The sequence below is a fragment of the Suillus subalutaceus genome (assembly GCF_016647625.1).
Source record: "Suillus subalutaceus strain FC151 chromosome Unknown DFJ58scaffold_18, whole genome shotgun sequence".
Classification (NCBI taxonomy): Eukaryota; Fungi; Basidiomycota; class Agaricomycetes; order Boletales; family Suillaceae; genus Suillus; species Suillus subalutaceus.
Window position 1 is genome coordinate 375,234 of NW_024540267.1, and position 24,728 is coordinate 399,961.

General features: G+C 48.2%; 8 protein-coding genes across 8 annotated transcripts; 2 read left to right on the forward strand and 6 right to left on the reverse strand.

The window, feature by feature from the left end:
• Positions 1-1,022: 1,022 nt before the first annotated feature.
• DFJ58DRAFT_714683 (aspartic peptidase domain-containing protein) lies at positions 1,023-2,453 on the reverse strand (the record flags this gene model as incomplete). The annotated part of the gene is made up of 5 exons (XM_041384048.1): positions 1,023-1,107; positions 1,160-1,430; positions 1,485-1,965; positions 2,020-2,117; positions 2,171-2,453. The coding sequence occupies 5 exons, from the start codon at positions 2,451-2,453 to the stop codon at positions 1,023-1,025; spliced, it is 1,218 nt and encodes a 405-aa protein (XP_041247644.1).
• Positions 2,454-3,903: 1,450 nt separating this feature from the next.
• On the reverse strand, positions 3,904-5,964 carry DFJ58DRAFT_838532 (uncharacterized protein; the record flags this gene model as incomplete). Its single annotated transcript, XM_041392461.1, has 8 exons — positions 3,904-4,284; positions 4,344-4,470; positions 4,538-5,060; positions 5,116-5,461; positions 5,511-5,557; positions 5,607-5,649; positions 5,705-5,801; positions 5,855-5,964. 8 exons carry the CDS (start codon positions 5,962-5,964, stop codon positions 3,904-3,906), a joined length of 1,674 nt encoding a protein of 557 aa, XP_041247645.1.
• A 1,966-nt stretch (positions 5,965-7,930) lies between these two features.
• Positions 7,931-10,485, reverse strand: DFJ58DRAFT_863667 (uncharacterized protein; the record flags this gene model as incomplete). Its single annotated transcript, XM_041394107.1, has 12 exons — positions 10,092-10,485; positions 9,936-10,045; positions 9,787-9,883; positions 9,683-9,725; positions 9,587-9,633; positions 9,209-9,537; positions 8,701-9,149; positions 8,612-8,651; positions 8,432-8,544; positions 8,315-8,368; positions 8,014-8,243; positions 7,931-7,948 (listed from the first exon to the last, which is right to left on the reverse strand). Exons 1-12 carry the CDS (start codon positions 10,110-10,112, stop codon positions 7,931-7,933), a joined length of 1,551 nt encoding a protein of 516 aa, XP_041247646.1. The 5' UTR covers positions 10,113-10,485.
• A 123-nt stretch (positions 10,486-10,608) lies between these two features.
• Positions 10,609-10,972, reverse strand: DFJ58DRAFT_655227 (uncharacterized protein; the record flags this gene model as incomplete). Its single annotated transcript, XM_041381838.1, has 2 exons — positions 10,609-10,705; positions 10,758-10,972. Coding segments are annotated over 2 exons (312 nt in total), but the record flags the coding sequence as incomplete, so codon positions are not given.
• A 2,330-nt stretch (positions 10,973-13,302) lies between these two features.
• DFJ58DRAFT_863671 (uncharacterized protein) lies at positions 13,303-17,015 on the forward strand (the record flags this gene model as incomplete). The annotated part of the gene is made up of 11 exons (XM_041394108.1): positions 13,303-13,480; positions 13,534-13,584; positions 13,638-15,041; positions 15,068-15,220; positions 15,248-15,355; positions 15,380-15,609; positions 15,643-15,681; positions 15,706-15,729; positions 15,751-15,919; positions 16,012-16,124; positions 16,156-17,015. The coding sequence occupies 11 exons, from the start codon at positions 13,303-13,305 to the stop codon at positions 16,951-16,953; spliced, it is 3,267 nt and encodes a 1,088-aa protein (XP_041247648.1). The 3' UTR covers positions 16,954-17,015.
• A 1,067-nt stretch (positions 17,016-18,082) lies between these two features.
• DFJ58DRAFT_724293 (Lecithin:cholesterol acyltransferase-domain-containing protein) lies at positions 18,083-21,097 on the reverse strand (the record flags this gene model as incomplete). The annotated part of the gene is made up of 19 exons (XM_041385097.1): positions 18,083-18,268; positions 18,325-18,453; positions 18,505-18,684; positions 18,736-18,796; positions 18,848-18,951; positions 19,002-19,208; positions 19,258-19,337; positions 19,389-19,461; positions 19,528-19,533; positions 19,581-19,622; positions 19,672-19,726; positions 19,755-19,774; positions 19,838-19,846; positions 19,901-19,952; positions 20,007-20,153; positions 20,210-20,430; positions 20,486-20,763; positions 20,814-20,868; positions 20,921-21,097. 19 exons carry the CDS (start codon positions 21,095-21,097, stop codon positions 18,083-18,085), a joined length of 2,082 nt encoding a protein of 693 aa, XP_041247649.1.
• A 213-nt stretch (positions 21,098-21,310) lies between these two features.
• On the forward strand, positions 21,311-22,137 carry DFJ58DRAFT_770732 (Isochorismatase-like protein). The gene has a single exon (XM_041389109.1). The coding sequence runs from the start codon at positions 21,404-21,406 to the stop codon at positions 22,112-22,114; it is 711 nt and encodes a 236-aa protein (XP_041247650.1). The 5' UTR covers positions 21,311-21,403; the 3' UTR covers positions 22,115-22,137.
• A 1,406-nt stretch (positions 22,138-23,543) lies between these two features.
• On the reverse strand, positions 23,544-24,598 carry DFJ58DRAFT_838538 (uncharacterized protein; the record flags this gene model as incomplete). The annotated part of the gene is made up of 5 exons (XM_041392462.1): positions 23,544-23,801; positions 23,858-23,940; positions 24,021-24,071; positions 24,151-24,310; positions 24,422-24,598. 5 exons carry the CDS (start codon positions 24,596-24,598, stop codon positions 23,544-23,546), a joined length of 729 nt encoding a protein of 242 aa, XP_041247651.1.
• Positions 24,599-24,728: the final 130 nt, after the last annotated feature.

Consider the following 24,728-nt stretch of genomic DNA (forward strand, 5'->3'; position numbering starts at 1 on the left):
AAATAAGATTTAAGGATGATCTTTGTTCCTTTATTCTGCGCCTATATTCTAACACAGCCTCAGTATCCTACGCCCTCATCTGACTGCGGCTTCGCCGCCCATCTACCACACATTATTGCTCATACCATTCATCGTAACGGCACTCCAATGGCCGGCGCCGCCAGTCCCTGACACATTTGTATTTGTATAAAATTTGAATTTGTCGTGCAAATTTGGACTGTGAAATATCAAATCAAACATCCAGAATACAACGCACCAACGGCCGGACGTTCATAACTGCAAGCAGATTTACAAGATATAAACGCGCAGCTGTCAACCACCAACAGATGAAACAGAAGTGCAGTCACGGCTGTGAAAGGGTAGTCAGCCGTGTTGAAAACGTGTCATCGAGGGATAACACGAGGGTCCGCGACTCCGCGATGGCAAAGGAGTCACATATAAAGATAGCGCACATAGGCACATGAATGTCATCGGAGGTAGTAGAAGGACCTGCCAACTGCGCAGAGTCGGACTAGGCGCCATCCGTATGTTGAACTGATGAGAAGTCACAGGTATCATGTTCCGCGTTCCAAGGGATAAGTCTTTGCACCCTCAGCAATGCCCGGCACCCCATCTAGAATTCTTGAAGCAATCGGTTCATGTCGAGTGTTCCGAATTGAAATAAATAGGCGCTCTTCCTTTTCGGTTTCCTGTAGCCTGTAGGAAACAAATTTGAATCCAGCATCGATGAACCGAGGAAAGTATGACGAGGAGAGGGGCACGCAAACCAGAAAGGGTCGGAGGCGGTACATGGAACCCAATAAAGGAAGTAATTCCCACACAACAATTACAGACGCAGCCTCTCTAACTAAAGCGGGTGTCCCAAACACGTTGCGCCCAATTCAAGGAGTGAACTTTTTAATGCAAAGCGCTGTATATTGGCAATTTGGAGCCATCGATGATGTACAGAACAATCGACCTTGAACAACCATCTATAACTATAAAACGTACACACGTAAGCATCAATTCAGCAAATAGTTATTTTAGTTGCTCGTATCATCAGTGTATGAGGTGGTTGCGAAGCCGACTTGGTTGTTGGTGGTGTCGAAAACAGAGTAGTGGCGTTGACTGTATAATAGGTCGTCAGTCTCATACCAACCAAAGTTACTTGAACACCAACAGGAATGTGTAACCGTTGATGAAGTCCAATCCAGAACCAGAGTCGCTTCCGATATCAGAAACAATAAGGTAGATGTTGTCACTGCTGCCGCCTATGTCAGCGTTGAGGGAACGCGGCCAAATTTGGGCGTTGGGGGTCAGTTCGTAGGTTTTGCTACCAATCTTGAAGGTCAGGGCTTGCAGCTTAGCATACTGACTTGAGGTGATCATCAGGAGACCAGTGGCCTCGTCCATCACAGCACCAGTGGCAGTCTGGTACGCGCTGAACGCATCTAACATTCTGCAAGTCAGTATGGGACGACCCATTTATGAGGGACTTATCTTACCGGAGGCAATGAGAACGAGAGTCGTGCCGGTGTCGACAATACCAGCAGTCTCAGACAAAATGGTGGAACGTCCATAGGAAATAGACTGGTCGATACCCCAGTAATCACTAGCAGGTGACGTAGTCGTGAGAGGGACGTAAGTCACTGAGCTCGTTATCTTTGAGCTATCGTGCCCACCAAAGGTGAGCTCGCCGGCATCATCAGAGGCAGTGGTAGGAACAAAGTAAATTCCGAGTGCCTCAACGCCTATGAAACCTTGGCTGTAGAGGTTGTCTGTGACAGTGGGGGCTGTCTCAAGGTCAGAAATGGTGCCATACGTCAGGTCAGTCGGTCCGACTCCGAGAATTCCATCCACGTCTCCGAAGCCTTCTGAGTTGCTCGCAACTCCGATGGATTGTTCGGTAATGACCAGACCAGTGCTCAAAGTAACGGTGTCCGTGTATTCTCCTCCCGAGAAACTACCGGAACCATAAGACACTGCCTACGAGATTGTCATGAGCACCTTTTTATGAACAGAGTATGAGAAACGGCATACAACAGTACTGCCAGTATCCACACTAGTGATAGTGGGATTGTATGGAGTGTTTGCACCAATCCAGGTGTTGGAGCTGCCCGTATCAATGAGGAGTGTGTCTGATAAACCGTCCAGTCAGAAATTATCTGAACCAGTTGACAGTCAATCTTACACTCAGTGGCGGGGCTGCCGACACCAACTTGGGCAGTGTAAGTAACGACAGCGTTGGTTATGCTGAAAGAGGATCTGCCAGCACGCTCGCCCATGGAACCAGCCTGCTTCATCGCCTGAGCGCGAGCCCTGTCGGCGGCAGCGATATTAACAACACCCCTGGCGTTCACCCTAGCGGCAAAGCTGAGGGTTGCTTTCCCAGCGTCAGGACGCAAAGGAGATGCATCTGCAGAGGACAACACGACAAAGAGGATCGACAGGAAAACCTTGGAAGGGAATATCATTTGGGCAAGCTGTTCGAAGGTCGAGTGAGAGATACGATCAGCTCGAATTCAAGCTTCAATCACCAAAAGACTTTATATGAGTTGGCCCCCCAACTGACCATGTGATATGCGCAGCCTAGATTCTACACGCAGGGGTGAAGTTCTATCCCAAGTTATTGTGATATCCACATTGCTGCACGTCATTAGAGGACGATTCATCACTATCAAAATCGCCAAGCCAAGGGCCTCGTGCCGACAGCCGCATGGCAGTCGTTGAAGTGATTTACCTGGACTGTCACGAGGACGTGTTAGACGGTATCGCGATCGAGTAGTTTGCCTACCGTATTGAGTTCTGACAAGAACCGACATCCTTTGAAACATGATTCTAAGCGCTAACCAAGGAAACATTTCGCCCTATGAAATGGAGGTAGCAGGTAATATACAAACTTGAACGCTTCTGGCATGGCATGGCAACCTTTTGCCTGTAACTAGCCTGAAGAAATATGCAGCTCATCAGATCAGTATAAGCAAAACACGCCATTGACCAAAACCGTATCAAGGACTCTCATAGCAAAAATCATTCATGCCCGGGCCACGATCCTAGAGTGTTGCGACTCGAAGACCCCTAGCGCATTTATGTCTGACAAAGCTGGACAAGCAGACGATGGGAGGTGAGAGTGGTGGAGTATAGAATCCGGCACATTCGATTCCACCCAAGTTATAGCTATGCTCCGGTTGTCATACATGGGTTGTCAAGCTTGGTGTGGCACGATCATGACTCGGAAAATATTGGGATCGTATGGATTTCCATCATGACTAGCTAAGGAGGAAATTCGGAAATTGGCAACGCACTTACTACAAACAAAGATCTATGAGACAGCTTGGTTCAACCGTCTAGTCTCCCTCCAGGCAGACTATATGATAGACAAGAAGACAGCACACAACGGGATGCTGGCAGTAGATGTCCGTCGGCACTGACACGCAGTTGGGCGCAATGGACGGTTGATGGACGGTTCAAGTTGGGCTTGGGCTGGGCCTTTAGTAGGACCTAGGTGTCATGCTGTCTAGTGCCGCCAGAACAGGTTCAACATGAGCTTGACATGAGCCGGATCGATTTTTAGCCAACTGACCATGATGATCATGATGATCGAGTCGAGAACTTCAATGGATTCGATGACTTCCCGCAGCGTCTAAATTTATGTTACTCGTGCCGAAATGCCGCCGTCAAACGTCCAAGTCCGCTAAGCTGTCAAAAACAACCCCCATTCAAACGAGAGGACATCTCTGATATGATAGAGTCAAGTCGAGACTGATGCAGTCTTCGTGTGGCTGGGGCAACTATTATCCATCATAAGGAAACTTGGGTGGTTGACCCCAAGATTCAAGGCTTGAAGTAAGCCCTTTGCCATATTTGTGTTGACTCTTGTTACTAATACAAAGAAAGTTAACTACACCAGTTCACTGATGGCAACTACGCGCGCATCAATCCAAGATGTCCTTTTCGCAACTTTACCACAAATCCATTCACATCCTCAGCCTCGAGATTATTGATAGAATACTCTTGATGTACGACTCTTCGGCCATTGATTTGGTCCAGAGCGAGTTTCAGGTCTTCCTCACGTTCAGAGATGTCCTGGTCACCCTTTGGATTCTTGAATGTCTTCGAGATAATGCTTCGAATAGCGTGCGGATCCATGAGTGGGGCTGTAACATCGAACATATCCTTTGGAAGAACTTCTTTCGAAGCGGGTGCAAGGTGCTCAGGTGACGTGGGGTTAAAGCACTTGCCGCAGAACTCCAGCGCACTCTGAAGCTCTTTCCCACTCAACCGGGTCCCCCATCTCCGATGCACCTTGGATTACTGTGTGGAAATGATAGTCAGCATCTTCGACATTATTGCCCATACTATACAACGATAGCAATACCTGGTCGGATGGCAGCGAATGCCCGATCATAATTGTCCTCATCAACGTCATTCAGGATATCAAGATCCGTCGATCGTATCTGTTGATATGCGCTCATCACCACTATCTGGAATCTATGCAGGTTACGTTGCACATGGCACTCTGATCAGCAAGAGCAAATCCATCCACTTGTGGACGAACCTCGTGTAACTCAACGAAAACCTCTTCGTGTGCCATGCAACTGCTTCGACTTCTGAACAATCTCCTCGGACTGCGGCACATATAGATACTGCTGCAGATAGCCCAGAGGTCATTGCGAGGTGTATTCCGGAGGAGAAGAATGGATCTATGAAGGCTGAAGGTTCGGGAATCAGTTCCATCATATAGACAAGGGAGATGTTCAAGTTCGTACCACCAGCGTCCCCGACCAAACGAAAGCCAGGTCCCCCATAGCTCGAAGCGGAGTAGCTGAAGTCAGACGCTGATCGTATCAATGGGTCAAGCTGCCCAGGTTGTCCCCCATGAGCCTCTTTTTGTACCATCTTTCCGGTTCCAATGAGCTTGATTAGTTCTGGGGCAAGAGTTGTGGAAATCTGATATCGATCTTCCAGAGAACTGCCTTTCAAGGCACGGACCCTCTCGTTATACATGTCTTGATTCATAACGACGCCGATGGAAGTTGTTCCATCGTGTAGAGGAATAAACCAAGCCCAGCCGGATTCGTCTGGTGCACATCGGCTCGATCAATGCATTCTCATCGTTGACAACACGATGCGTACCTTTCAATGTCTCGAACCAAGGGGCACCCTCTCTTGGGGTATTCATGCCATATGTACCAACTCCCGTCCAGTAACCCCAAAGTGCGATGTTCTTCAATGATGCGTTAAAATGACGATTGCGCAAGTATTTGGTTGACATCAGTCCTGAGCGTCCGGATGCATCAACAAGATAGTCGAATGAAATTACTCCAGTTTCTCCATCTGCGGCACGCAGCCATTCGGCGGTCACAGGCCTGGAAGACTCGGTTGCGGAGAAGCCGAAGGATTTCACACTCGTTTGTTCAAACACCTTTACTCCGCAAGATGTCGCATGGTCTAGCAGCATCTTGTCGAATACCGAGCGTACCTGACTGGAGTATTGACTTTCAAGAAAAGAAAAGATGTCGAGTACATACTACGTTCCATGAACTGTTATTATGCCCAAGCGCAACGAAGTCGGTGTCTGGACGCAGGTGAGTGTGTCTCTTCGGCATATTGCTATCATCACTCACATCCTTCCTGTTTGAATTGATTGAACTTTATTGCAGCTCCGGGCTATCAATAATAATATATCATTAGGCCTTATTATTCGAGGACAATTTGGCTGCACCTTGTGCTTGAATCCCATCTCGACCAATTTTTTCTCCGCATCAATGAACCTCAGGTAGTGGCGGACTGAAGGAATTAAGCTCTCCCCGATGTGATACCTATATGATAATCGTCAAGAGGGACGCCTGAACACTTTGGACAAGTCTCTTACCGAGGGAAACTGGGCAGCCTCCAATAACACGACGTCGAGCCCTTCCCTGGCAAGGGCCGAGGCAGTATAACTACCAGAGGGACCTCCACCGACGACAAGGATTTGAGCATGCTGACATGGATGTCAGCTCTGCTGGCGAATGTAGTACTGGACGACCAACCTTTGGTATCTGTGAGGCCATCGAACGCTACTCAGTGGGTGTGTAGAAAAGATTTACAATGTTCATCGAAATGCTCTGAGCTTTTGTACTAGACGCGTCTGAAACGCATCATGTCAAGCCTAATCAATTAATCCCCGACTCCTATGTTAGTGTAGATCCAGATGATATCCCAGACTTCCACGGAAGAGGGTTTAACCCTCAGGGTCCGGGGTGGTGGGTTGTATCAAGAGGTATGGGTATAGGTTGGGAGCTCGTGACTAGACTATTGGTAGGTACCAGAACTACATCGTAGCGTCACTAATCACCGACTCACATGGAACTGTAGTCAACAATGGATGGCTTCCTGCAGCATTTTAGAATGCTGTTGTAGTTCTAAACGTTTCATGCCACTGTCAAATGTCAGTACTAGTCTTAAAAGATTGCAAGTTCGTATGTCAAACTAACTCACCGAGTTCTATGGAGGCATGTATATATAGTGGACGATAGGTTACGGTTGATTTGCCGACTTGCCGCGACTTATTTGGAAGTCCGATCAATGTTCATTCTCGCCTCATTAGGGGTCACGAGTCTAACTCCCGACTGAGATACGCTGGCTCACTAGAGTTCCCATAATCTATATATATAAATACTGTCCGTGATACTGAAACGCAAACTTTCAGTATCACTGCCTTTTGGCATAGCTGTTAAGTATAGGTGAAACTCAAGCCTTTTCTAGATTCAAATCGCGTTCTAAACGGGATCCAAATCGCTTTCAAACTCCGTGACGATTGTCGCAAACCTCTGTATGCATTCTGCCACTGGCCAGCATATTCGACGCGGGCCGTCGCTGACCTTTTTTTTTTTTTTGATTCCAATTTCTATCCTTTTCAGAGTGATACTCTATGTAGGACAATACAATCTATTCTATGGGACCCCCAGTGTCCCAGTCGCATCTCCAAACACGCGAATGCCCTGATGTGAGGCGTGCCCCCATCAGTCCGCCGTTCCTGCTGGCCGTTTTAGACGCGCTGTTCGATGAGTGAGATGACTTATGAATGCTATGTGCGTGGTATGTGTACTATCGTAGTATCAACTTGACACGTACTCGGCCGCTGATAGCGGGCTGGTACAGGATTTCGTGGTGTAAACATGTATATATGGGTGGTCCTTGGGGGCAGAAGGAGTGGCCAGATACTTATGTTGACGTATGCCGAGGCAGGCGAAGTGAATCCATGTAGGCGAGTGGGTGATGGTATACAGGGGTTGTACAGTGTGTTGTTACATGAGTCGAGGGTGAGGGTGGGGGGGTCACTGACCTTATAATGTACCGAATGGCCAAGTACCTGAACATTTTGTCTAGGTCGGTTGGTCTCGCTGGCAGTGTGGAACGAGCAATGGACACGCTAAACTGGATCTTTAGCAAGCCAATAAATTTGTCGTCGGCAGCTGCGAGTTGGCAAATAGCAAGAGCTTCGAGTTCTGTAGCCAGTTGTGCATGCAACGAACGACTCTGTTTGCCCGTACGACGAAGTCGGGCCATTGAACGTTGAACTTTGGCACGTCCACCAAGGTCCTCTAGCACCAGACACGGCTGCGGTGAAATCTCCGGCAGGGTGTTATTGTAGACATTTGTGCGTAGATGACAGCAGATGCATAGCATTCTCATAATTACGTGCACTTTAGTTAGAATTGAGCATCCCTAAAAGTTTAAAATTTGTGTGCATTGCACGCAAACTGTACGTCACTCCGAGTCCTCGATCGCTTTTCAGCCCGACCAGTCAACTAGTCATGCATTCTCTCAAACCCGAAGACCTCAGGCCTGAACTGAAAGTCTGAAACCTGCGAATAGGATAACGAATGCAATTTATGTACATTGCGCTCAAGTTCGCAAATGTCCCAGATGGACTGATATGATTGCGATATGAGTTAGTCGAGACTTATGAGTCTTCCTGCGGCTAGGGCAACGATTATCCATCAACTACGTGCACATCAATCCGAGATGTCCTCTTCGCAATCTCACCACAAATCCATTCACATCCTCAGCCTCGAGATTATTGATAGCATACTCTCGATGCACGACTCTTCGGCCGTTGATTTGGTCCAGTGCGAGTTTCAGGTCTTCCTCAGGTCCAGAGAAGTCCTGGTCACCTTTTGGATCCGTATGCTTGAATGTCTTGGAGATAATGCTTCGAATAGCGTGCGGATCCATGAGTGGAGCTGTAACATCGAACATATCCTTTGGAAGAGCTTCTTTCGAAGCAGGTGCAAGGTGCTCAGGCGATGTGGGGTTTTAAAGCATTTGCCGCAGAACTCCAGCGCACTCTGAAGCTCTTTCCCACTCAACCGACTCCCCATCTCCGATGCACCCTGGATTACTGCATTGCAATGATAGTCAGCATCTTGGAAGTTTGTCCATACTATACAAACGATAGTATTACCTGGTCGAATAGCAGCAAAGGCCCGATCATAATTATCCTCATCAACGTCGTTCAGGATATCAAGATCCGTCGATCGTATCTGTTGATATGCGCTCATCACCACTATCTGAAATCTATGCAGGTTACGTTGCACATGGCACTCTGATCAGCAAGAGCAAATCCATCCACTTGTGGACGAACCTCGTGTAACTCAGCGAAAACCTTTTCGTGTGCCATGCAGCTGCTTCGACTTCTGAGCAATCTCCTCGGACTGCGGCACATATAGATACTGCTGCAGATAGTCCCAGAGGTCATTGCGAGGTGTATCCCGGAGGAGAAGAATGGATCTATGAAGGCTGAAGGTTCGGGAATCAGTTCCATCATGTAGACAAGGAAGATGTTCAAGTTCGTACCACCAGCGTCCCCGACCAAACGAAAGCCAGGTCCCCCGTAGCTCGAAGCGGAGTAGCTGAAGTCAGACGCTGATCGTATCAATAGGTCGAGCTGCCTAGGTTGTCCCCCAGAAGCCTCCTTTTGTACCATCTTCCCGTTTCCAATGAGCTTGATTAGTGCTGGGGCGAGGGATACGGAAATCCGATAGCGATCTTCCAGAGAACTGCCTTTCAAGGCGCTGACTTTCTCGTTATATATGTCTTGATTCATAACGACGCCGATGGAAGTTGTTCCATCGTGTAGAGGAATAAACCAAGCCCAGCCGGACTCGTCTGGTGCACATTGGCTCGATTAATGCATTCTCACCGTTGACAACATGATGGATACCTCTCAGTGCTTTCGAACCAAGGGGCACCCTCTCTTGGGGTATTCATGCCATATGTATTAACTCCCGTCCAGTAACCCCAAAGCGCAATGTTCTTCAATGATGCGTTAAAATGACGATTGCGCAAGTATTTGGTCGACATCAGTCCTGAGCGTCCGGATGCATCAACAAGATAGTCGAATGAAATCACTCCGGTTTCTCCATCTGCAGCACGTAGCCATTCGGCGGTCACAGGCCTGGAAGACTCGGTTACAGAGAAGCGGAAGGCTTTCACACTCGTTTGTTCAAATACCTTTGCTCCGCAAGATGCCGCGTGGTCAAGCAACATCTTGTCGAATGCCGAGCGCACCTGGCTGGAGTATTGACTTTCATGAAAAGGAAAGATGTGAAGCACATACTACGTTCCATGAACTGTTAGTGTGCCCAAGCGCAACGAAGTCGGTGTCTGGAAGCAGGTGAGCCTGTCTCTTGGGCCCATTTATATTATCACTCACATCCTTCCCGTTTGAATTGATTGAACTTGATTGCAGCTCCGGGCTATTAATGACAACGTATCATCATGATTGAGTCCTAATATTCGAGAACACTTTAGCCGCACCTTGTGCTTGAAACCCATCTCGACCAATTTTTGCTCCGCATCGATGAACCTCAGGTAGTGACGAACTGAAGGAATCAGGCTCTCCCCGATGTGATACCTACACGATAATAGTCAAGGGGGCGCCTGAATACTTTGGACAAATCTATTACCGAGGGAAACTGTGCAGCCTCCAATAACACGACGTCGAGCCCTTCCCTGCAAGGGCCGAGGCAGTATAACTACCAGAGGGACCTCCACCGACGACAAGGATTTGAGCATGCTGGCATGGATGTCAGTCCTGCTAGTGAATCTACTAAACGACCAACCTTTGGTATCTGTGAGGCCATCGAATGCTACTGGATATGTATAGGAAATCAACAATGTTCACCGAGGCTCTGAGCTTTGTACTAGGCGCGTCTGAACACACCAGGTTAAGCATCGATATTGCAAATCTATGAAAGAATACTTCTCGAACCAATCCAGAATACGTTACCAAGCTTCTGCTATAGTGCCGGTGGATTTGTGTCGATACGTCAGCTCCTTCACCTCCGGCCACTGCATATACGGTTTAAGCTTCCTTGTTCTGCGTGAACTTTGTCATCAAAAGCACTGGCAAGGACCTTAGCTACTAGACATACATATCCGCTAGTTATTCGATGTCAGCAGCCGTAGAAACACGTACATGGCACGGGCACAACCAACACAAAGTTAAAGAGGAATTTCCTCTTCATTTGAAGCTCTCGTATGAAGATTGCGAAGCACCGGCGAAGGGATCGTCAAAAACAGATGTACTTGAGATATTTATGTAATATCAGATGTTAATACGGGTAAGACCCTTATCTTTCAAGAGTCCGCAGTTAATTGGACGTGAGATTGGTGCACAGTCTTGGCAAACCCGACTCTGGAATTCGTCGTGTCGAACACCGAGTAAAAGCGCTCCCTGGGAAGGCACAATTCAGCAACTTCTTGCTTACTGAAATGGAGTACCATACAGGAAATAATAACCTTTGACAAAATCGAAGCCAGAACCAGGGTTGTTCCCGGTGTCACTAACAATCAGGTATATGCCGTCGGGGGTACCGCCAAGGTCGCTGCTCGATGATCGAGGGCAGATTCGTGCATTGGAGATGAGCTCATAGGTTACACCACCGAAAGTAAAATACATTGATGAGAGCTCGTTATATTGCTCTGGTGAGATCTTTAGCAAGCCAGTGGCTGTATCGAGCGTTGCACCCGTCTACGATTGATATGTGTTGGAAGCATCTAAACTGCTCATTAGCAGGATTTCGATGTCACAAAGGACACCCATCAGTGGCAAAGAGAATAAAAGTGGTTCCTGTACCAACGATACCAGCTATCTTGGTCAAAATCGACGTAGCCCCGTAGTTAATATATTGGTCAATATCTGCTCGCTGGAGATGTTGATACGATAGGCACTTCATGGCCGCCTGCGTGTGCTGAGTACGACAGGAATGAACAATAGTTTGACAGAAGGGATATGATAGCGCACCAATTACGGTTTCGAGCGCTTTGCTTTCCAGCGCTACTTGGAATCACAATTGCACACCAAGGATCTGTCTGTGTGCATTCTGACACGAAGATCAGTTGCCGTGCGAGACTTCGTGGCTATAATACATGTCAGTATGAGAAATACTCAACAACGTGAGAGGAAGGCGCCATTGATATTTGAAACACCAGTTCTGTGGGCAGCACTCATCCGGTCCATGATGCGCTTGTGCTGGCCATCGACGCAGGTCTATATCGGGTCTTCAGGCACATTTAGTTCCAGGAGAATCCTAGTCAGTGCTGGTCAAGAACGAGACATGCAATAATAACGAGCAAACGTACTCAATACCCCTCTCCATTTCTTCGACGCTCCTTCCGGGTTCTTGCAATCGTGCCAAACGTAGTGCCTTCATTTGTTCCATCACCTTCTCAACGTTTGCCCACACCTTGTTCAATATCCTCTTCTGTTGTGCCGTAGAACCTGCGTTGGCACATGCCTCAACGGGGAGGTCTCGGAGCTGCCCAGGGCGAGAGTCGAGGAGAAACTTCCCCTTTTTGTACTGACGCAGGCCAGCTTCATACCTTCCAACCTATCCCGGGAGGCTGAAGAAGAACTTGGAGCGCTCAAACACGTCGAGCGTCACCAGTGCGCAACTTTGGGGACTTTGGCGCAGTCCTCGAGGATAGGGAGGAGGACTTTACAGCCGAGCCTAGGTCGGAGCGCATCAAAAAAAGAACTGGAAGGAATGAACTGGGACAAACGTTTTTAAGTAATCTACAAGCGGTCAGCTAGCAAAGTCCGCCTTGTCGCTCAGTAATCCCTCGCGCATAATGCTACGAGCACGCACCAGTTATTTTGGAGTAGCAGACAAGTGACACACAACACACCATCAGTAGAAGCCTTGACTGCAGCGAACCGATCAAAGTTATCCTCTACGACAACACCGTGACGGACGGCCTATCAATGGACGACTGGAGATGGTTAATGCCTGCTGCAAGAATCTAGATCCTGGTGTGTTGCGTTTGGGTGTACAGCAGATAGAAAGGCTTTGGGATCAAATGATTTGGAAGAGATGAGGACAGACATCTCCAGAACCGTATGAAGTTATGAACGACTGAAATCCTAGCTGAAGTCAGACACAATGATCACGTAGTAACATGTACTCGATTCCGCATCCAAACTCGTCAAACTGCGAACGTTGTTAGCACCGAATGGCGGGCTCAAATGACGATACACACTCAATGATGCCGCTAAGGTCCAGCGGGTCACCGTCTCCATCGTTGGATTGGGAGGTGAGGAGGTCAGAAAGCATGGAAAGCCGGACGCGCGCGCTCAACAATTATTAAGCGTCACACATACATAACAGGCAGTAGGATCTAAGTCTTGCCGCCACCTATTTATTGATATTTGGCCCACTCAAGAATCTTTATGAATGATCTGGCTGGCTCATCCTCGTCGTCAGAGTCAGACCGCAAATATCCTATCACACTGTAAAATCCAGATAATTCCATAGCAGCAGCGAGATGAACCGCCTCATCTGGACTTGATTCATCACGACAAGCCGACAAACTCTGGACTTTGCAAGCGAGATTGGATAATGTACCTTATCATCAAAGGACTGTCACGCATTGCAAAGGAGGATTTGAATGTTTGTTCGGTTTGGCATTCCAGGTGAAGCTACTGGGTTTGGCCTAATGCATCGAATGCTCGCTGGGCATTGCTGTCCACAAGCGATGTAATGGTAGGATGGACTTGATACGCTGAGCGACATATTGAATCACATGCGAGGGTGCACCGGTGAACGTTCATCGCGAACTACCTTTTGTCCCGAATTAATCAGGATCGTCCTATGTCACCTTTGGGAGCTAGCCTAGAACCAAGCTCCGAGTCCATGAGGCTCACGGACCTTCGAATAACAGCCTCTTTCAGTCAACGTGTTGTATGTACCCTTCAAGTCCTTCCTCACCTGTTCGTTTGACTGTACCATCTTCGTTTTCACCAGCTAGCTAGGCGAAATCAACACCGAGATCATGGCATATCCTGTCCTATGGAGAGAAAAAACGTTCTTCTACCCTATTGGCAATACATCTGCAGTTTGCCTCACACAGGATCTTTGCCCATCTGAAAAGGCAGATGTACTGCTTCTTGGATGCGGTGACCCGAGGCATATCCTTTACACCGTATATGCAAACAGCATGGGCTCGCAAGGTAAAAGCATGTGAATATTTTAATAAAGTGGTACGCTAATGCTCCGTACTCAGCATCACGAAAACTGGACTTCACTTGCTGCGACCTGGAGAGTGCAGTCATTGGCGAGCCCAGATTTAACACTAGATTTGTCTTGTTAAGCTGATGTATCAAATAGCCCGCAACGTTATCTTATTCACCCTCCTTGCCGACGAAGGCGCTGTGCAGACAGTGCCGCAAATCTGGAACATCTTTTTCCACTTTTATCTCGACAAAGCTTCCCATGACCTGCTCATATCACAGTGCAGAAAGTTAGTCGAGTTATCCAGCGATCCGGATAGCTGGAACGATGGTCCTTACGGTCATTTCCTTCGTGTGTGCACTAGAGATACTCTTACCGAGTTGCGGCGCCTTTGGCAACTTTACGTCAAGACGACGACTTTCTCTCCTAGCGAGGAAAAAGCATTTAAATCTGCATATGCTGCTGACGTCAAGGCTTCCAAAACGAAATCCGGATTCGTGTTTACAGCAAGTCGGGCAGCCGGGCCACTGTCGATGTATGCGCTCAAGATGGTGGATGATCACTACAACATTTACTGGGAGACAGGCATATGCTCTGCCGTCCCTAAGAGACCCTCGGAGATATCACATCCAAATCCAACCTTAGCATACTCCATGGTCGGTGAAAAATTTGGGGTCCACTATGGAACAGATCCCCTCTCTGGCTTTCATTTGGCGGAAGCGCTTGCGCCAGCTGTCGGAAGCTCTCGCCATCCAGAGCAAGTTACTCTGAAGGACATAGTAAATGTCTGCAAGACGCAATTTTCCAGGTGGTGCACTTCGGTTTCCAAGGTCTTGAGCAGTCAAGGACCATCTTCTCCGAGCTTGCTCATTATACGTTGCTTTGTGGGAGACGCTCTGAGCTTGTGTCAAGCTCTTGACTACTCCCGCACCATGAAATCGACATCCACACCATTCCCCATTGCTCCTTGGAAGAGCGCGTGCATCACATTTGATCCTGAGGCTTACGGAACTGACACACAGTCACCTGCGCCAACCACGTTCAACATCATTGATACATCCAACCTTCTTGATCACGTCGGCGTGTTGAACATCCTCGTTGTTACTTCTCCTATTCTTCAGCGAACTCTATCTGCTACGTTGTACACGGAAGGTCTCTCCGGGAGCAGCCCAGAAGACACGTTGCCACAGCAACTCTGTGGAGATATTGCGACTATTGGGCTACTCCTGGGCCTTATTCCCGTGTCCTTCGTTTCGCAGTTCACAAACCGGTCGAATATGCACGAGGTCCTCATGCATTTTGTGACTGAGGATGTAGCTCAGAATCACGAGCGTCTCGCCTGGAAGCTTATCGGCGGTGCTGAGAAACTCGTGACTGATCTCGACTGCCCCATCGACATCGCTCCGGAGCAGCTTGCAGGCGTTTTCTTCAATATCTATCTCAACATGTTTTCTCACGAGAACGTAGCACAGAAGTCGGCCATAGTCCAGCAGTCGCCAGAGTCAATCAAACTGTCTGGGATTGTACATTACCATCGTCGTTCGTTTGTGGGGATTTTGGGTGTCGTCAAGAGGACCATTACCAAGATCTCTGCTGCCAGCTGCACCTTCTTGGCGTTTTCACTGCGGATTGGGTGTCTCTACAAAAGGTGCATGAGGTGTATTGTGTCAAAAGGCCCTTTGTCTTCCGTGATTGGAAGACGCTCACCCAAACCGTTTGTGTCGTCCTCGTCATTCCTCGTGCTCGCCTCCAACAATTCTTGCCAGCTCTTGACTCGGCTAGAACACCCGTGTTGCGCTGTGACATCAGGGGAGTAATAACCTCGAATATGTTTTTATGCATCAATGCAGTTTTCGGGACAGTCAAGATCAGCGGTAAGGGCGAAGGAAAAACTGTAGCTATTGAGGAGGACGCGACTAGACGGTATGGAACTTCCCCTCTTGTTGTGTGGTTCTGGGTGCCATCTGTCGTGCTTTCGAACGAGCATCGGCTGTCGGTAGTTTTGTCTATTCTACCCACCCTAGCGACTTGCACGCCCGCCATGCAGCTGGGGTTTGACCTTGACTTATTCCGTGCGGACATGGAAGATGAGAAACTCGTGCACATCCTGCGACAGCGTCCTAATGCTGTCCCAGAGAGTCCTGAGGAGAAGAGTATTCAGATCAGCGATCGTCCTATGAAGACACCTGGCGCCACATTTGTGACGTTAGATAAAGAATGCAAGAAACCTCTGTCATTCACCACACGGGTGAATATCGTCGAACCGGAGATGAAAGCTTCCTTGACCAGCGGCGCTACTCCCACTGTGAACCAAGTTTCCATGCATTCAATCGCCATCGTTCTTGGAGACAAGTCTTTGCAATTCCCTTTCCCACTCCCTATCGATGCCAAGAAAGCCAAGCTTCGCATTGCACGAAAGTCGCTATACATCGAAGTACGTTTCCTCTATCTCTGTCTCTCCAAATACTCATGTCGGACTCGGCGCAGGTGACCTTGCCCCTAAAACTTGCTCTTGGAGAAACTGACTCAGACATGTTCCCTGTTATCCCGCACGGAGGTGATCTTGCTCTGTGGAACATGCACCGCGTCAACCTCGACCAATGCGTGCCTTTCAGCATCACCAATAAGAAGGCTCTCAACTGGGTCAACCCACGTCTCCTTCATGTTTTCTGAGCGTGAAAAACGCATTCCGCTGGGTTTGATAACAGGATCTACGCTGTTGGATGTCAAGCACACACTTCACATAATCTTTGGGCACGCAAGTGGTACCGCGGATGGCAAACCCCCTCTATGCTACGCCCTGCAGAAAGAACATAAGGCCTTCGTTATGTTATTCATCACGGACCTCCGGTTGGACCTCGGCTCGCACGCCATAGTCGCTGACGCTTGGTTGATACCGTCTTCTCCCGAGCCTGCGAAGATCAAGGCTTTCGGCAAGGTTTCTAAATATGTGATGTCTGACACCAATATGAAGCAATTGATGATAGCTGCTGAAGAGAGGAGGGCATGGATACACCTCCTCGTAGCCGCAACGGAGCGGTGCCGTACCTGGGAGCACAAGACCAATTGCGAGTATCGCGTCAAAGGCGCTATCCCTCTAACTTTTGAGCCAGACCATAGTCCTATTTGCTCTTGCGGCGCTGGGGTGGGGGCAGAGGCGTTTGTGAAGAAATATCCGATGCTTCGTCCACTTGCACCGTATATGACAAGGGCAGCGATCAGTCCGCTGTTCGCGCTGTCATACATGGAAAAGGTCGGTAGTTCGAAAGATGCCGTTGCTACGAAGACTCCACCGACGCCTGCGTCGGCAGCAGCGGCGCGTCATGTGTGCGCTGCTTGTGGAATGGAAGGTGGTGGTTCTGGATCGTTGGTAATTTGCAGCCGGTGCAAGGTTGTGCGGTATTGCTCACAGGGCTGTCAACACGAGGACTGGAAGGGGCACAAGAAGAGTTGCATAGCACCATCTTCCTAGATCGTTCATCACGAGTAGATATGATGTTGATTGTTTTTTTCTGAATTCATCGACGATTGATGTGTTGCAGCTTGCTGCTAGTCTTGTTGGCAATCTTAGGCCATTGCAGAACCTGGTCGTTTCTATCTCGGATCCTTCTGTCGTGGACTCGTCAGATCTCTCGGCGTCCAACAGAGCGCGCGCGTCCGGCTTTCCATAAGAAAGAGGATCTTCTCATTTCCTATGCAAGGGTTATTCGTACAAGCGGGAATTATGTACATAGACTCATAGAGATGATGAAACTCTCACGAAACAGTTCGGGGAAATAAAACGGGGAACAAACACAACTGGGGGAAAACACTGGCCATAGGCCCATAGACTTGTACGAGTCGTAAATCAGTCTGCCTACGCGCTAGAGACTCAACCCTTTATAGACGAAGAGATATAGTCGTTCCCCTACGGGTATTTTGAGATGAGTCGAGGATTTCTGCCATTCTAGGCACCATAAAGGCACGGTGAACGTGCGTGGTAACTGGTAGCTTTGAAACTGATGCAGAGCAGTTTAACGTATGATTGAATGATGCATAAGTTTCAGACGGAAGCACACCATTGAGAAGGCCCTCCAGAAGAGTAAGTACAACCATAAAATAGCTTTTTATGATCACACTCGATGCACTGTGAGGTCATTAGCTAATAGCTACGGACAAATAGGGCAAACTCGGGCGACAACGCATCATGATGAAGACTGGAAATGCTTGAGCGGTTGCTGCAGTCCAAGATGGAATCAACTAAGGCTCCGGTCGATGGCAGTTTCCCGACATCCTTTAAGTGACGAGTAGTAGAAGTGTTGACGCTATAGTGAGATGGACTCTTGGCAGCAGAAAAGGCCAGCGAATCATGCCCGATATTGGTAGATCCGAGGGGTAGGGACGACCGTCCGCAGTCTGTCCAGGAGAGACTGGGTAAACATCACCAAGCCTACCTCAATGCACATAGCCGTTGCTCATGCGACATATGTGAGGTTTGTAGGAGAGGTGAATCGATCTGTCAGTATCTCGAAAGCCTCCACCATGAGAAACCTATGCATTGAATAAACTTGTGAGAAAAACGTGAAATTATGTGCAAAAATAAGCTACAAAACACTCAGTGTTCAATCCCACCGCACTCTCTGAGCAAACTCCCTAATGCGAGAGACAAAGCGATCCTCGATCTCATTACCAGCACCAGTGGCAACTTTTAGTATGAGCTCATTCAGACCTGTCGACCCAAGGATGTCAACATGATCTGAAGTATTTGCTCCACCCCGAGGGATGTTGGGGGCGGGTTGATGAGGGAGCTGTATTCGAGGTCATAAGGAATATCGCAGGATCGCAGAGAACGTCGGCGACGTACCTCAACAGTGGTGACTTTTATTCCTCCCGGATTCCATCTTGGTCTCTTCCAGCCTTCTGCACACATCGCTCCCAGGCTCAATAGGCTGACGGTGCCATCCCCTTCACCCATCTTTACGCCATTGCGCACCTATAATCGACATACGTATGACGTGAGACATGATTGAAGTCGCCAACTTACCTTGGGCGTTGTGGTCTCTTGCGTGTAATCAGCATCTATCCTGTTCGCCCTGGAAAATGACATATCTGATGGTGGGCGTGCATAATTGCATTTGTCGGTAGGGTCGGTGCAAGTCGAATGCTCAACCTCTACAAACGATTCTTCGTATTCGTGTGGTCCGTGAGCATACCAGTATGATCTCTGTTGTTGAATTCAGTATTGTAAAATGCAACAGGAAAACTGGTAGAGTACTTCAGTTTCTTTTCCATGACCGTAAACACAGATGATCCTCATAGAAGGCGCATTTGGCAGCCTAGGAAAATCCATCAAGTTTGCTTCAAGAGGCTTATTAAGAACGACATACTGCACTTCCAAAGGGTTTGTCCATTTCCTCGGATCTAGGGCGTTCTTCTTGAGCACCTGTTCATTCCGCTCGATACCGAACGAGTAGTTGGTCCATAACATTTTCTGTCTCTTTGTGAGCGTTATTTTACAGAAAAGACACGGCAGTCATCAACCTGGAATGTTGAAGGAGTACGCTCCAAAATCCACGTGCTTGCGTCATCAGCCGTCATGTTCTTTGTTGGTTCCACACTTGGGGTAATGCTATGCGCAGAAAGTGGCACGGATGCTTGTCTGAACGCAATCAGCTCGCCATGAGTATGTGATGATCCGGGCTCGTCATCAGGTGCCCAGTTGGCATCGCCCCAAACATCCGTTCCTCCCTGTTAATTGTTACAGAGGCACTCAACCGAAGACAATAGTCTCACTCACCTTAATCCACATGCTGGCACTGCCAGCCCAACTACAGAATAGCTTCTGCCGCTCCTTTCGCGAGAAAAAGCGTTCGAGCACTTCAGGGCATCATCAGATTATTACAACTGAGAAACCTGAAAGGTCCCGACCGTATGCGCCAGCAGGATTCATCTGCACTGTATCCTTCATTTCACCAGACAAGAAAGCAGCCATAGCTTTTGCCTTTCATAATAAAAATAGTAAACCCATGAGCGGTAAACAACAATAAGGCAATGAAACAGGATCTACCACGCCCTGGAAATGCAATTAGTGATCGTTATTCGAGGAAAGAAATGACTTACAAGATGTGTCCCTGCGATGGTAATGTAGGACTCGATATGATTCTGCGCAGAGTTTTAAGGGTCTCGTGTTATGAGGGGGTCAGGAACTGACCTCTACCCAATCTGATCCACCGCCTCCGTGTTCGGGAGACTCGACCCATTTGAAGCTACAAGCAAGAGGTCAAAAGAAATCACCAACCAAGTATATCTGGGACCTACAAGTACTTTCATCGAATGATCAGTTTCACAGGAGGAACTATCTGAGAGGCTCGACTTACCAGCATGACCTAAAAGTACTACAATCGACAAGGTAACAGCGACAAAAAGAAACTAGGACATACTGTACTACCCATTGAGTGCGCAGCAATGACGGTCTTCTTGCCTTGTCGTGCCCTGTGATGAAATATGAACTTGTCTAGTGCGATATTCAAATTTGTGGCACCATACTTGAACCCTTCTATTGTAGCTTTCAACTTCGAGAAGTACCCGTCTCGTTCTTCCAGATTGGACATGGAGAGCCTCCAGTCATATGGAGCTAAGTGAAGATTGTTCGTGTCATAGTTTACTACAGCAAGATTCTCCACGATCTTGGACCTGAATATATGCTGTCATTTTCAACGCTCAAAAGAACGTCGCGTTATAAGACATACCAAAGCCAATACCCGGTCATAAAGCTACTTGCAGCACCTACCCCTTCTGCAGCTCGAATTTTGACACCCGGAGGGTCAAGACCGGTGACGGGATCGAGCATCATCGCTGAAATCCACTTTTCACGATTGAAGATCACTTGTGAGACCATATTGAAGCCTCCCCAGAGTTTTTCGCGGAAGAAAGCTCGATACTCGGGTGAAGTAGACCAAGATTCCAAACCCTAGTTGCAGTTTAGACAATGATCAACATCAATTAGGATTGACAGTGTGGCTTACGGTGGATACGATGCCAGGAATGAGCACGATGGGATAGTGCGCCGTCAAGCCTCGCGCCTTCATCGCCTCCCCGACCTGAAACTCGCGTCCGTCATTGTTCAGCTTCCAAACCTCCGGGATATTGTTCCGAAAACGTCTCCATTCTAATTCGACACGCGATAGATCAATGTCTGGTATTTTGAGCGAGATGTCGTACTCTTCCATGATGAGAAGCAGGTTGCTGTGAATATCTTGCAAGTCTGAAGGCTGGACGAGGATGAAGCCTAGTAATATTCCAACTGTGCGACAATGTCATCAAATCTAAAGAGATAGCACATAAATGACATACGTATGATTCCAAGAGGGAACAGGAAACGAGCTTTGACGAAGAACCGACGTTCTTTCTGGGGCGGGCCACCATGAGGCATTGAAAGAACCACAATGTGCCGAACATACCTTCATCTTGTGTATCTGAGCATCGAATAACTTTGCTTGCTGTGTAGCTTCCAACTGCACATCATGCACTAGCTGCGGCAGGTCCTGTTCTTTTCCAACGTCACCCTCGGACGGGGGCTTGGCTGCTTCTGAATGGCTCGCTGACCAAGTTCTTATCCGTTGCGACAAGGTAGACATGGCTGCGAAAGTTCGTAGTAAATACTGCTTGCTCGTCATAAAAGATGGTGTGCCATACATCTACCTCCTATCAAAGGCTATACCAGCAGTCACCGGTGACCGCACAAGTAAGTTATTGCAATTTGAAAGCAGCAGAACAAGCAAACCTACACAAACACGAGGCAATTGATTGATAGCCGAAATGAGTTATGTTCCGTTGTAATTGATAAGATAATTTTATTGGGTTGATAAGCCATATGCATAAGTACTATAGCTACGTAGCCTACATCGTGATAGCAACTCATCATAGACCACATTAATACCAAGATGCCACTAGACCTTGCATACGTTGAACCCTCCAACTCTGCCATACTCGTCATCGACGTACAGAACGACTTCGTCAGCGGCAGTCTCGCCGTCCGCGATGCAGAGCAGATTATCAACACCATCAATGCACTTCTGACGCTTCCATTCGCTCTAAAAGTAGCCACCCAAGACTACCACCCCGCCAACCACATATCCTTTGCGCGCAATCATACGGGCAAGAAGGAGTTTGACAAGATCACCATCTTTCCTCCTGCAGAGTTGGTAGCAAGGAGGAAGCCTGAGGATCAAAGGCCACTTGAAGCGCTAGAACAGGTACTGTGGCCTGTTCATTGCGTTCAGGACACGACTGGGGTAGCATTTGTGGACGGTCTAAAGCACGAGGGCCTTGAGGTCGTCCGTAAAGGCTGTGACGTCGGGATCGAGTGTTATTCTGCATTCGAAGACCCATGGGGGCTCACGAACACTGGGCTCAAGGACAAGCTGAGGAACAAGGAGATATCAAATGTTTTCGTGGTCGGCATAGCAGGGGACTATTGCGTCAAGTCTACTGCACTTGATGCAAAGAAACACGGGTTCAGGACATTTGTGATTAGGGATGCGGTCAAGAGCGTGTCTGACGAGGGCACAGAATGGATTGAGATGACCAAGGCAGGAGTGGAAACCATTGACACAGCTGAAGAGCTTTTGACGTCAAAAATATTCTCTCAGTAGCTTACAAATTAGTCATTCACAAGATTTTCTGATTCAACTATCACTGTGCACCGAAATGCCTCGTTGAACAGCTCATCTCTCCAAAGCATTGTGCATCTCGTCTACATTCATACGAGCGTCCGCCACCATCTGCGTCTGTTTCGATATGCCACCCAGCGCCGCAATCACTATCCTTAGGAAGCATCGCCAAGTCTTTTTCGTTCACATTCCTAAGACTTGACAGCATCTTGTTCGTGAACGCGATCAGAACAAGAAGCAACGCCTGGTTGTCCAGTCGCCACCAAGACAATAGCCATCCACAACACTCTACCTCCTTGAAGAAGCATCGCTGAGCATTTTACTGTGTCACCTCGGGCATCACCTTCGGCGGGTCCGGCGGTCACGACAACGAGCTCGTGGTTTACGGATAGCATATACCTCCCAGCAGTGCCGAGGCCTAATGGCCCGCTCTCTTTCCATCTCCTTCAATTGCATATCCTTCGTGATCTCGCTGGAACAAGTCGAATTCTGAACGCACACCACGCGCATTCAAATTGCCAACTGGTACGGCCTTCTACTCTTGTTGCCCATCGTTCTTCCTCCAGCTAAGTCGTCTTAGAAATTTGAATCTCATCCCAAAATCTCTTGGACACCACCCAGGCCTTCACTTCTTCATCCAGGGAGGGATACCGCTTTTCCGAGACCCCCGTGTCATGCACATTTCAACTTCACGCACGAAAAAGCTTTAAAAGAGTGTTCAGTCGCTCTTGAGTAGTAGCCAAAGTCTACTGGGGGCTCAAAGAAAGACCTGAAGGCGTGAGTGCCATGATCGAACATGAGATAATTCCCTTCCGGATGGTTTGGACAACCATTTGAACGCTGCAATGACAATCATAGTCACAGGTGCAACATATTAATTGTTGGTACCGGGCCTGCAGCGAAAGCAGCGTAGTGATCGATTGTTCTTTTAGTCTTCCTCCTGCCACCGAGAAGAACTTCCATGACCGGTATCTCCAAACGATCAGCTATGCGAATAATGTCAGTCTTGCAGCTTGGACTTGACTGATTCGTTTCGTGATGATCAGTAAACTCTTCTAGATTGGACGCTTCCTTGCTTAGTTCTTGCTTCAGCGTTCTCATAGTTGTCTGCGTAACATTGTCATCTGTGCAATTTGACGTTGTCATTTTATCAGATGCTATGTATTGTGTAATTTGGCATCAACATGTTCGCAATATTCACCCTCAATCATGCTATGCACTTTCGAACAGCACTCTACCCTTCCGAGTTGAGCAAGTAAGCAATGGCTGTAACACCACTTGGCCCTTGTTTTCTGCATTGGGCATGTCAACTCTTGGGTGAAGGATAATTCAGTGTAACGTGCGTATCAAATAAAACATTCACTCGTGAACGACTTCAACGATTGGATAGGAAACGTCGATCATGAGTGTTCTACCTCGCTATTTTGTGGTTCTTCCCGAAATCTCTCATCGCTTGAATGATGGAAAACTTCTCCACGAGGTTGAGACGCTTGGCTTCTTGCAGCATATCGTTCAGACGCTCATCATCCATGGTCAGGACAGCGAACATTGACTCGTCATCTTCAATCCCAATTTCTTCAAGGATGGAATGGACCTTCTCCCCATGAACAAGTGTTGCTTCGTCTCGGAACATCCTGAATATGCCAGATCTGGCCGTATCCGAATTTGGCTGACAGGTTGGGTACACATCAGGCTGAAACGGCATAATTGAACAAGCGAACTTACTTCTACCTCCATAGGAACTGGCGCAGGAGGGGGAAGCGACAAGATGCTGCCTGCGATGAACGGGAGACGCTTCTCGTGGAGGTCTTTTGGCAAACATTTTGTCCTAGGAAGTTGATGAAAACAATATAGGTCATTAAGAGTAGACATCACGACCGATCACTACCTGTCTCTTTCGTCCCCTCTTTTTCTCCCGGGTGCGCGTAGGTGACGGTCGCTGCAAATGTAATGCATGAGGTCGAGAGAGACCGCACAAATTCAAAGACTCACATTCAAGATTATTTTCGCGAGCTCACTCTCCTTGTAGAAGTTTGCATCTTCCGATACTTCGTCGTCCACAGCGACGTACCCATTGGTAATGGTTTTTTGAATAATGGCAAGTGATACACGGAAGACGGCGGCGATCTCCTTCGGATCCCAGTTGGCACGCTCTGCGAGTGCACGAACCAATGCTCGCTGATGTCGGTCGAATCTCATTTTATTTTGTCCACTTCACGAACGTTTAGCTCGAATTCCCCATGAGAAGAAAATGACTACTTGCGGGTGATATTTATTTGGTTTCTTTACCGTGACAACTGAATGGTTGTCGTCGCAGGAGTCCGGGTCATATTCAGACCCATCGTCACAAGATGATTCATCCCTCTTATCGTCTCTGACGACGTCACTATGAGGCTGTGAGTTCGTTGTGCCGACTTGCAAGTTACTAGTAGTGAGCCGTTCCACCTGGGGGGGCGGTGCAGACATTTTAGGCTCCTCGGCTTCTGACACGAATGCGCAATTATTGTCGATATTTACAGTCAGACTTATGAAACGCACCGCTAACTGCGACAATGCCTCTGAATGCGCTGAGGTCAACCATACTGGAAGATGACGG

Coding starts and splice junctions, on each gene's coding strand:
- DFJ58DRAFT_770732 (XM_041389109.1), top strand. CDS start 21,404: ATGCCACTAGACCTTGCATACGTTGAACCCTCCAACTCTGCCATACTC.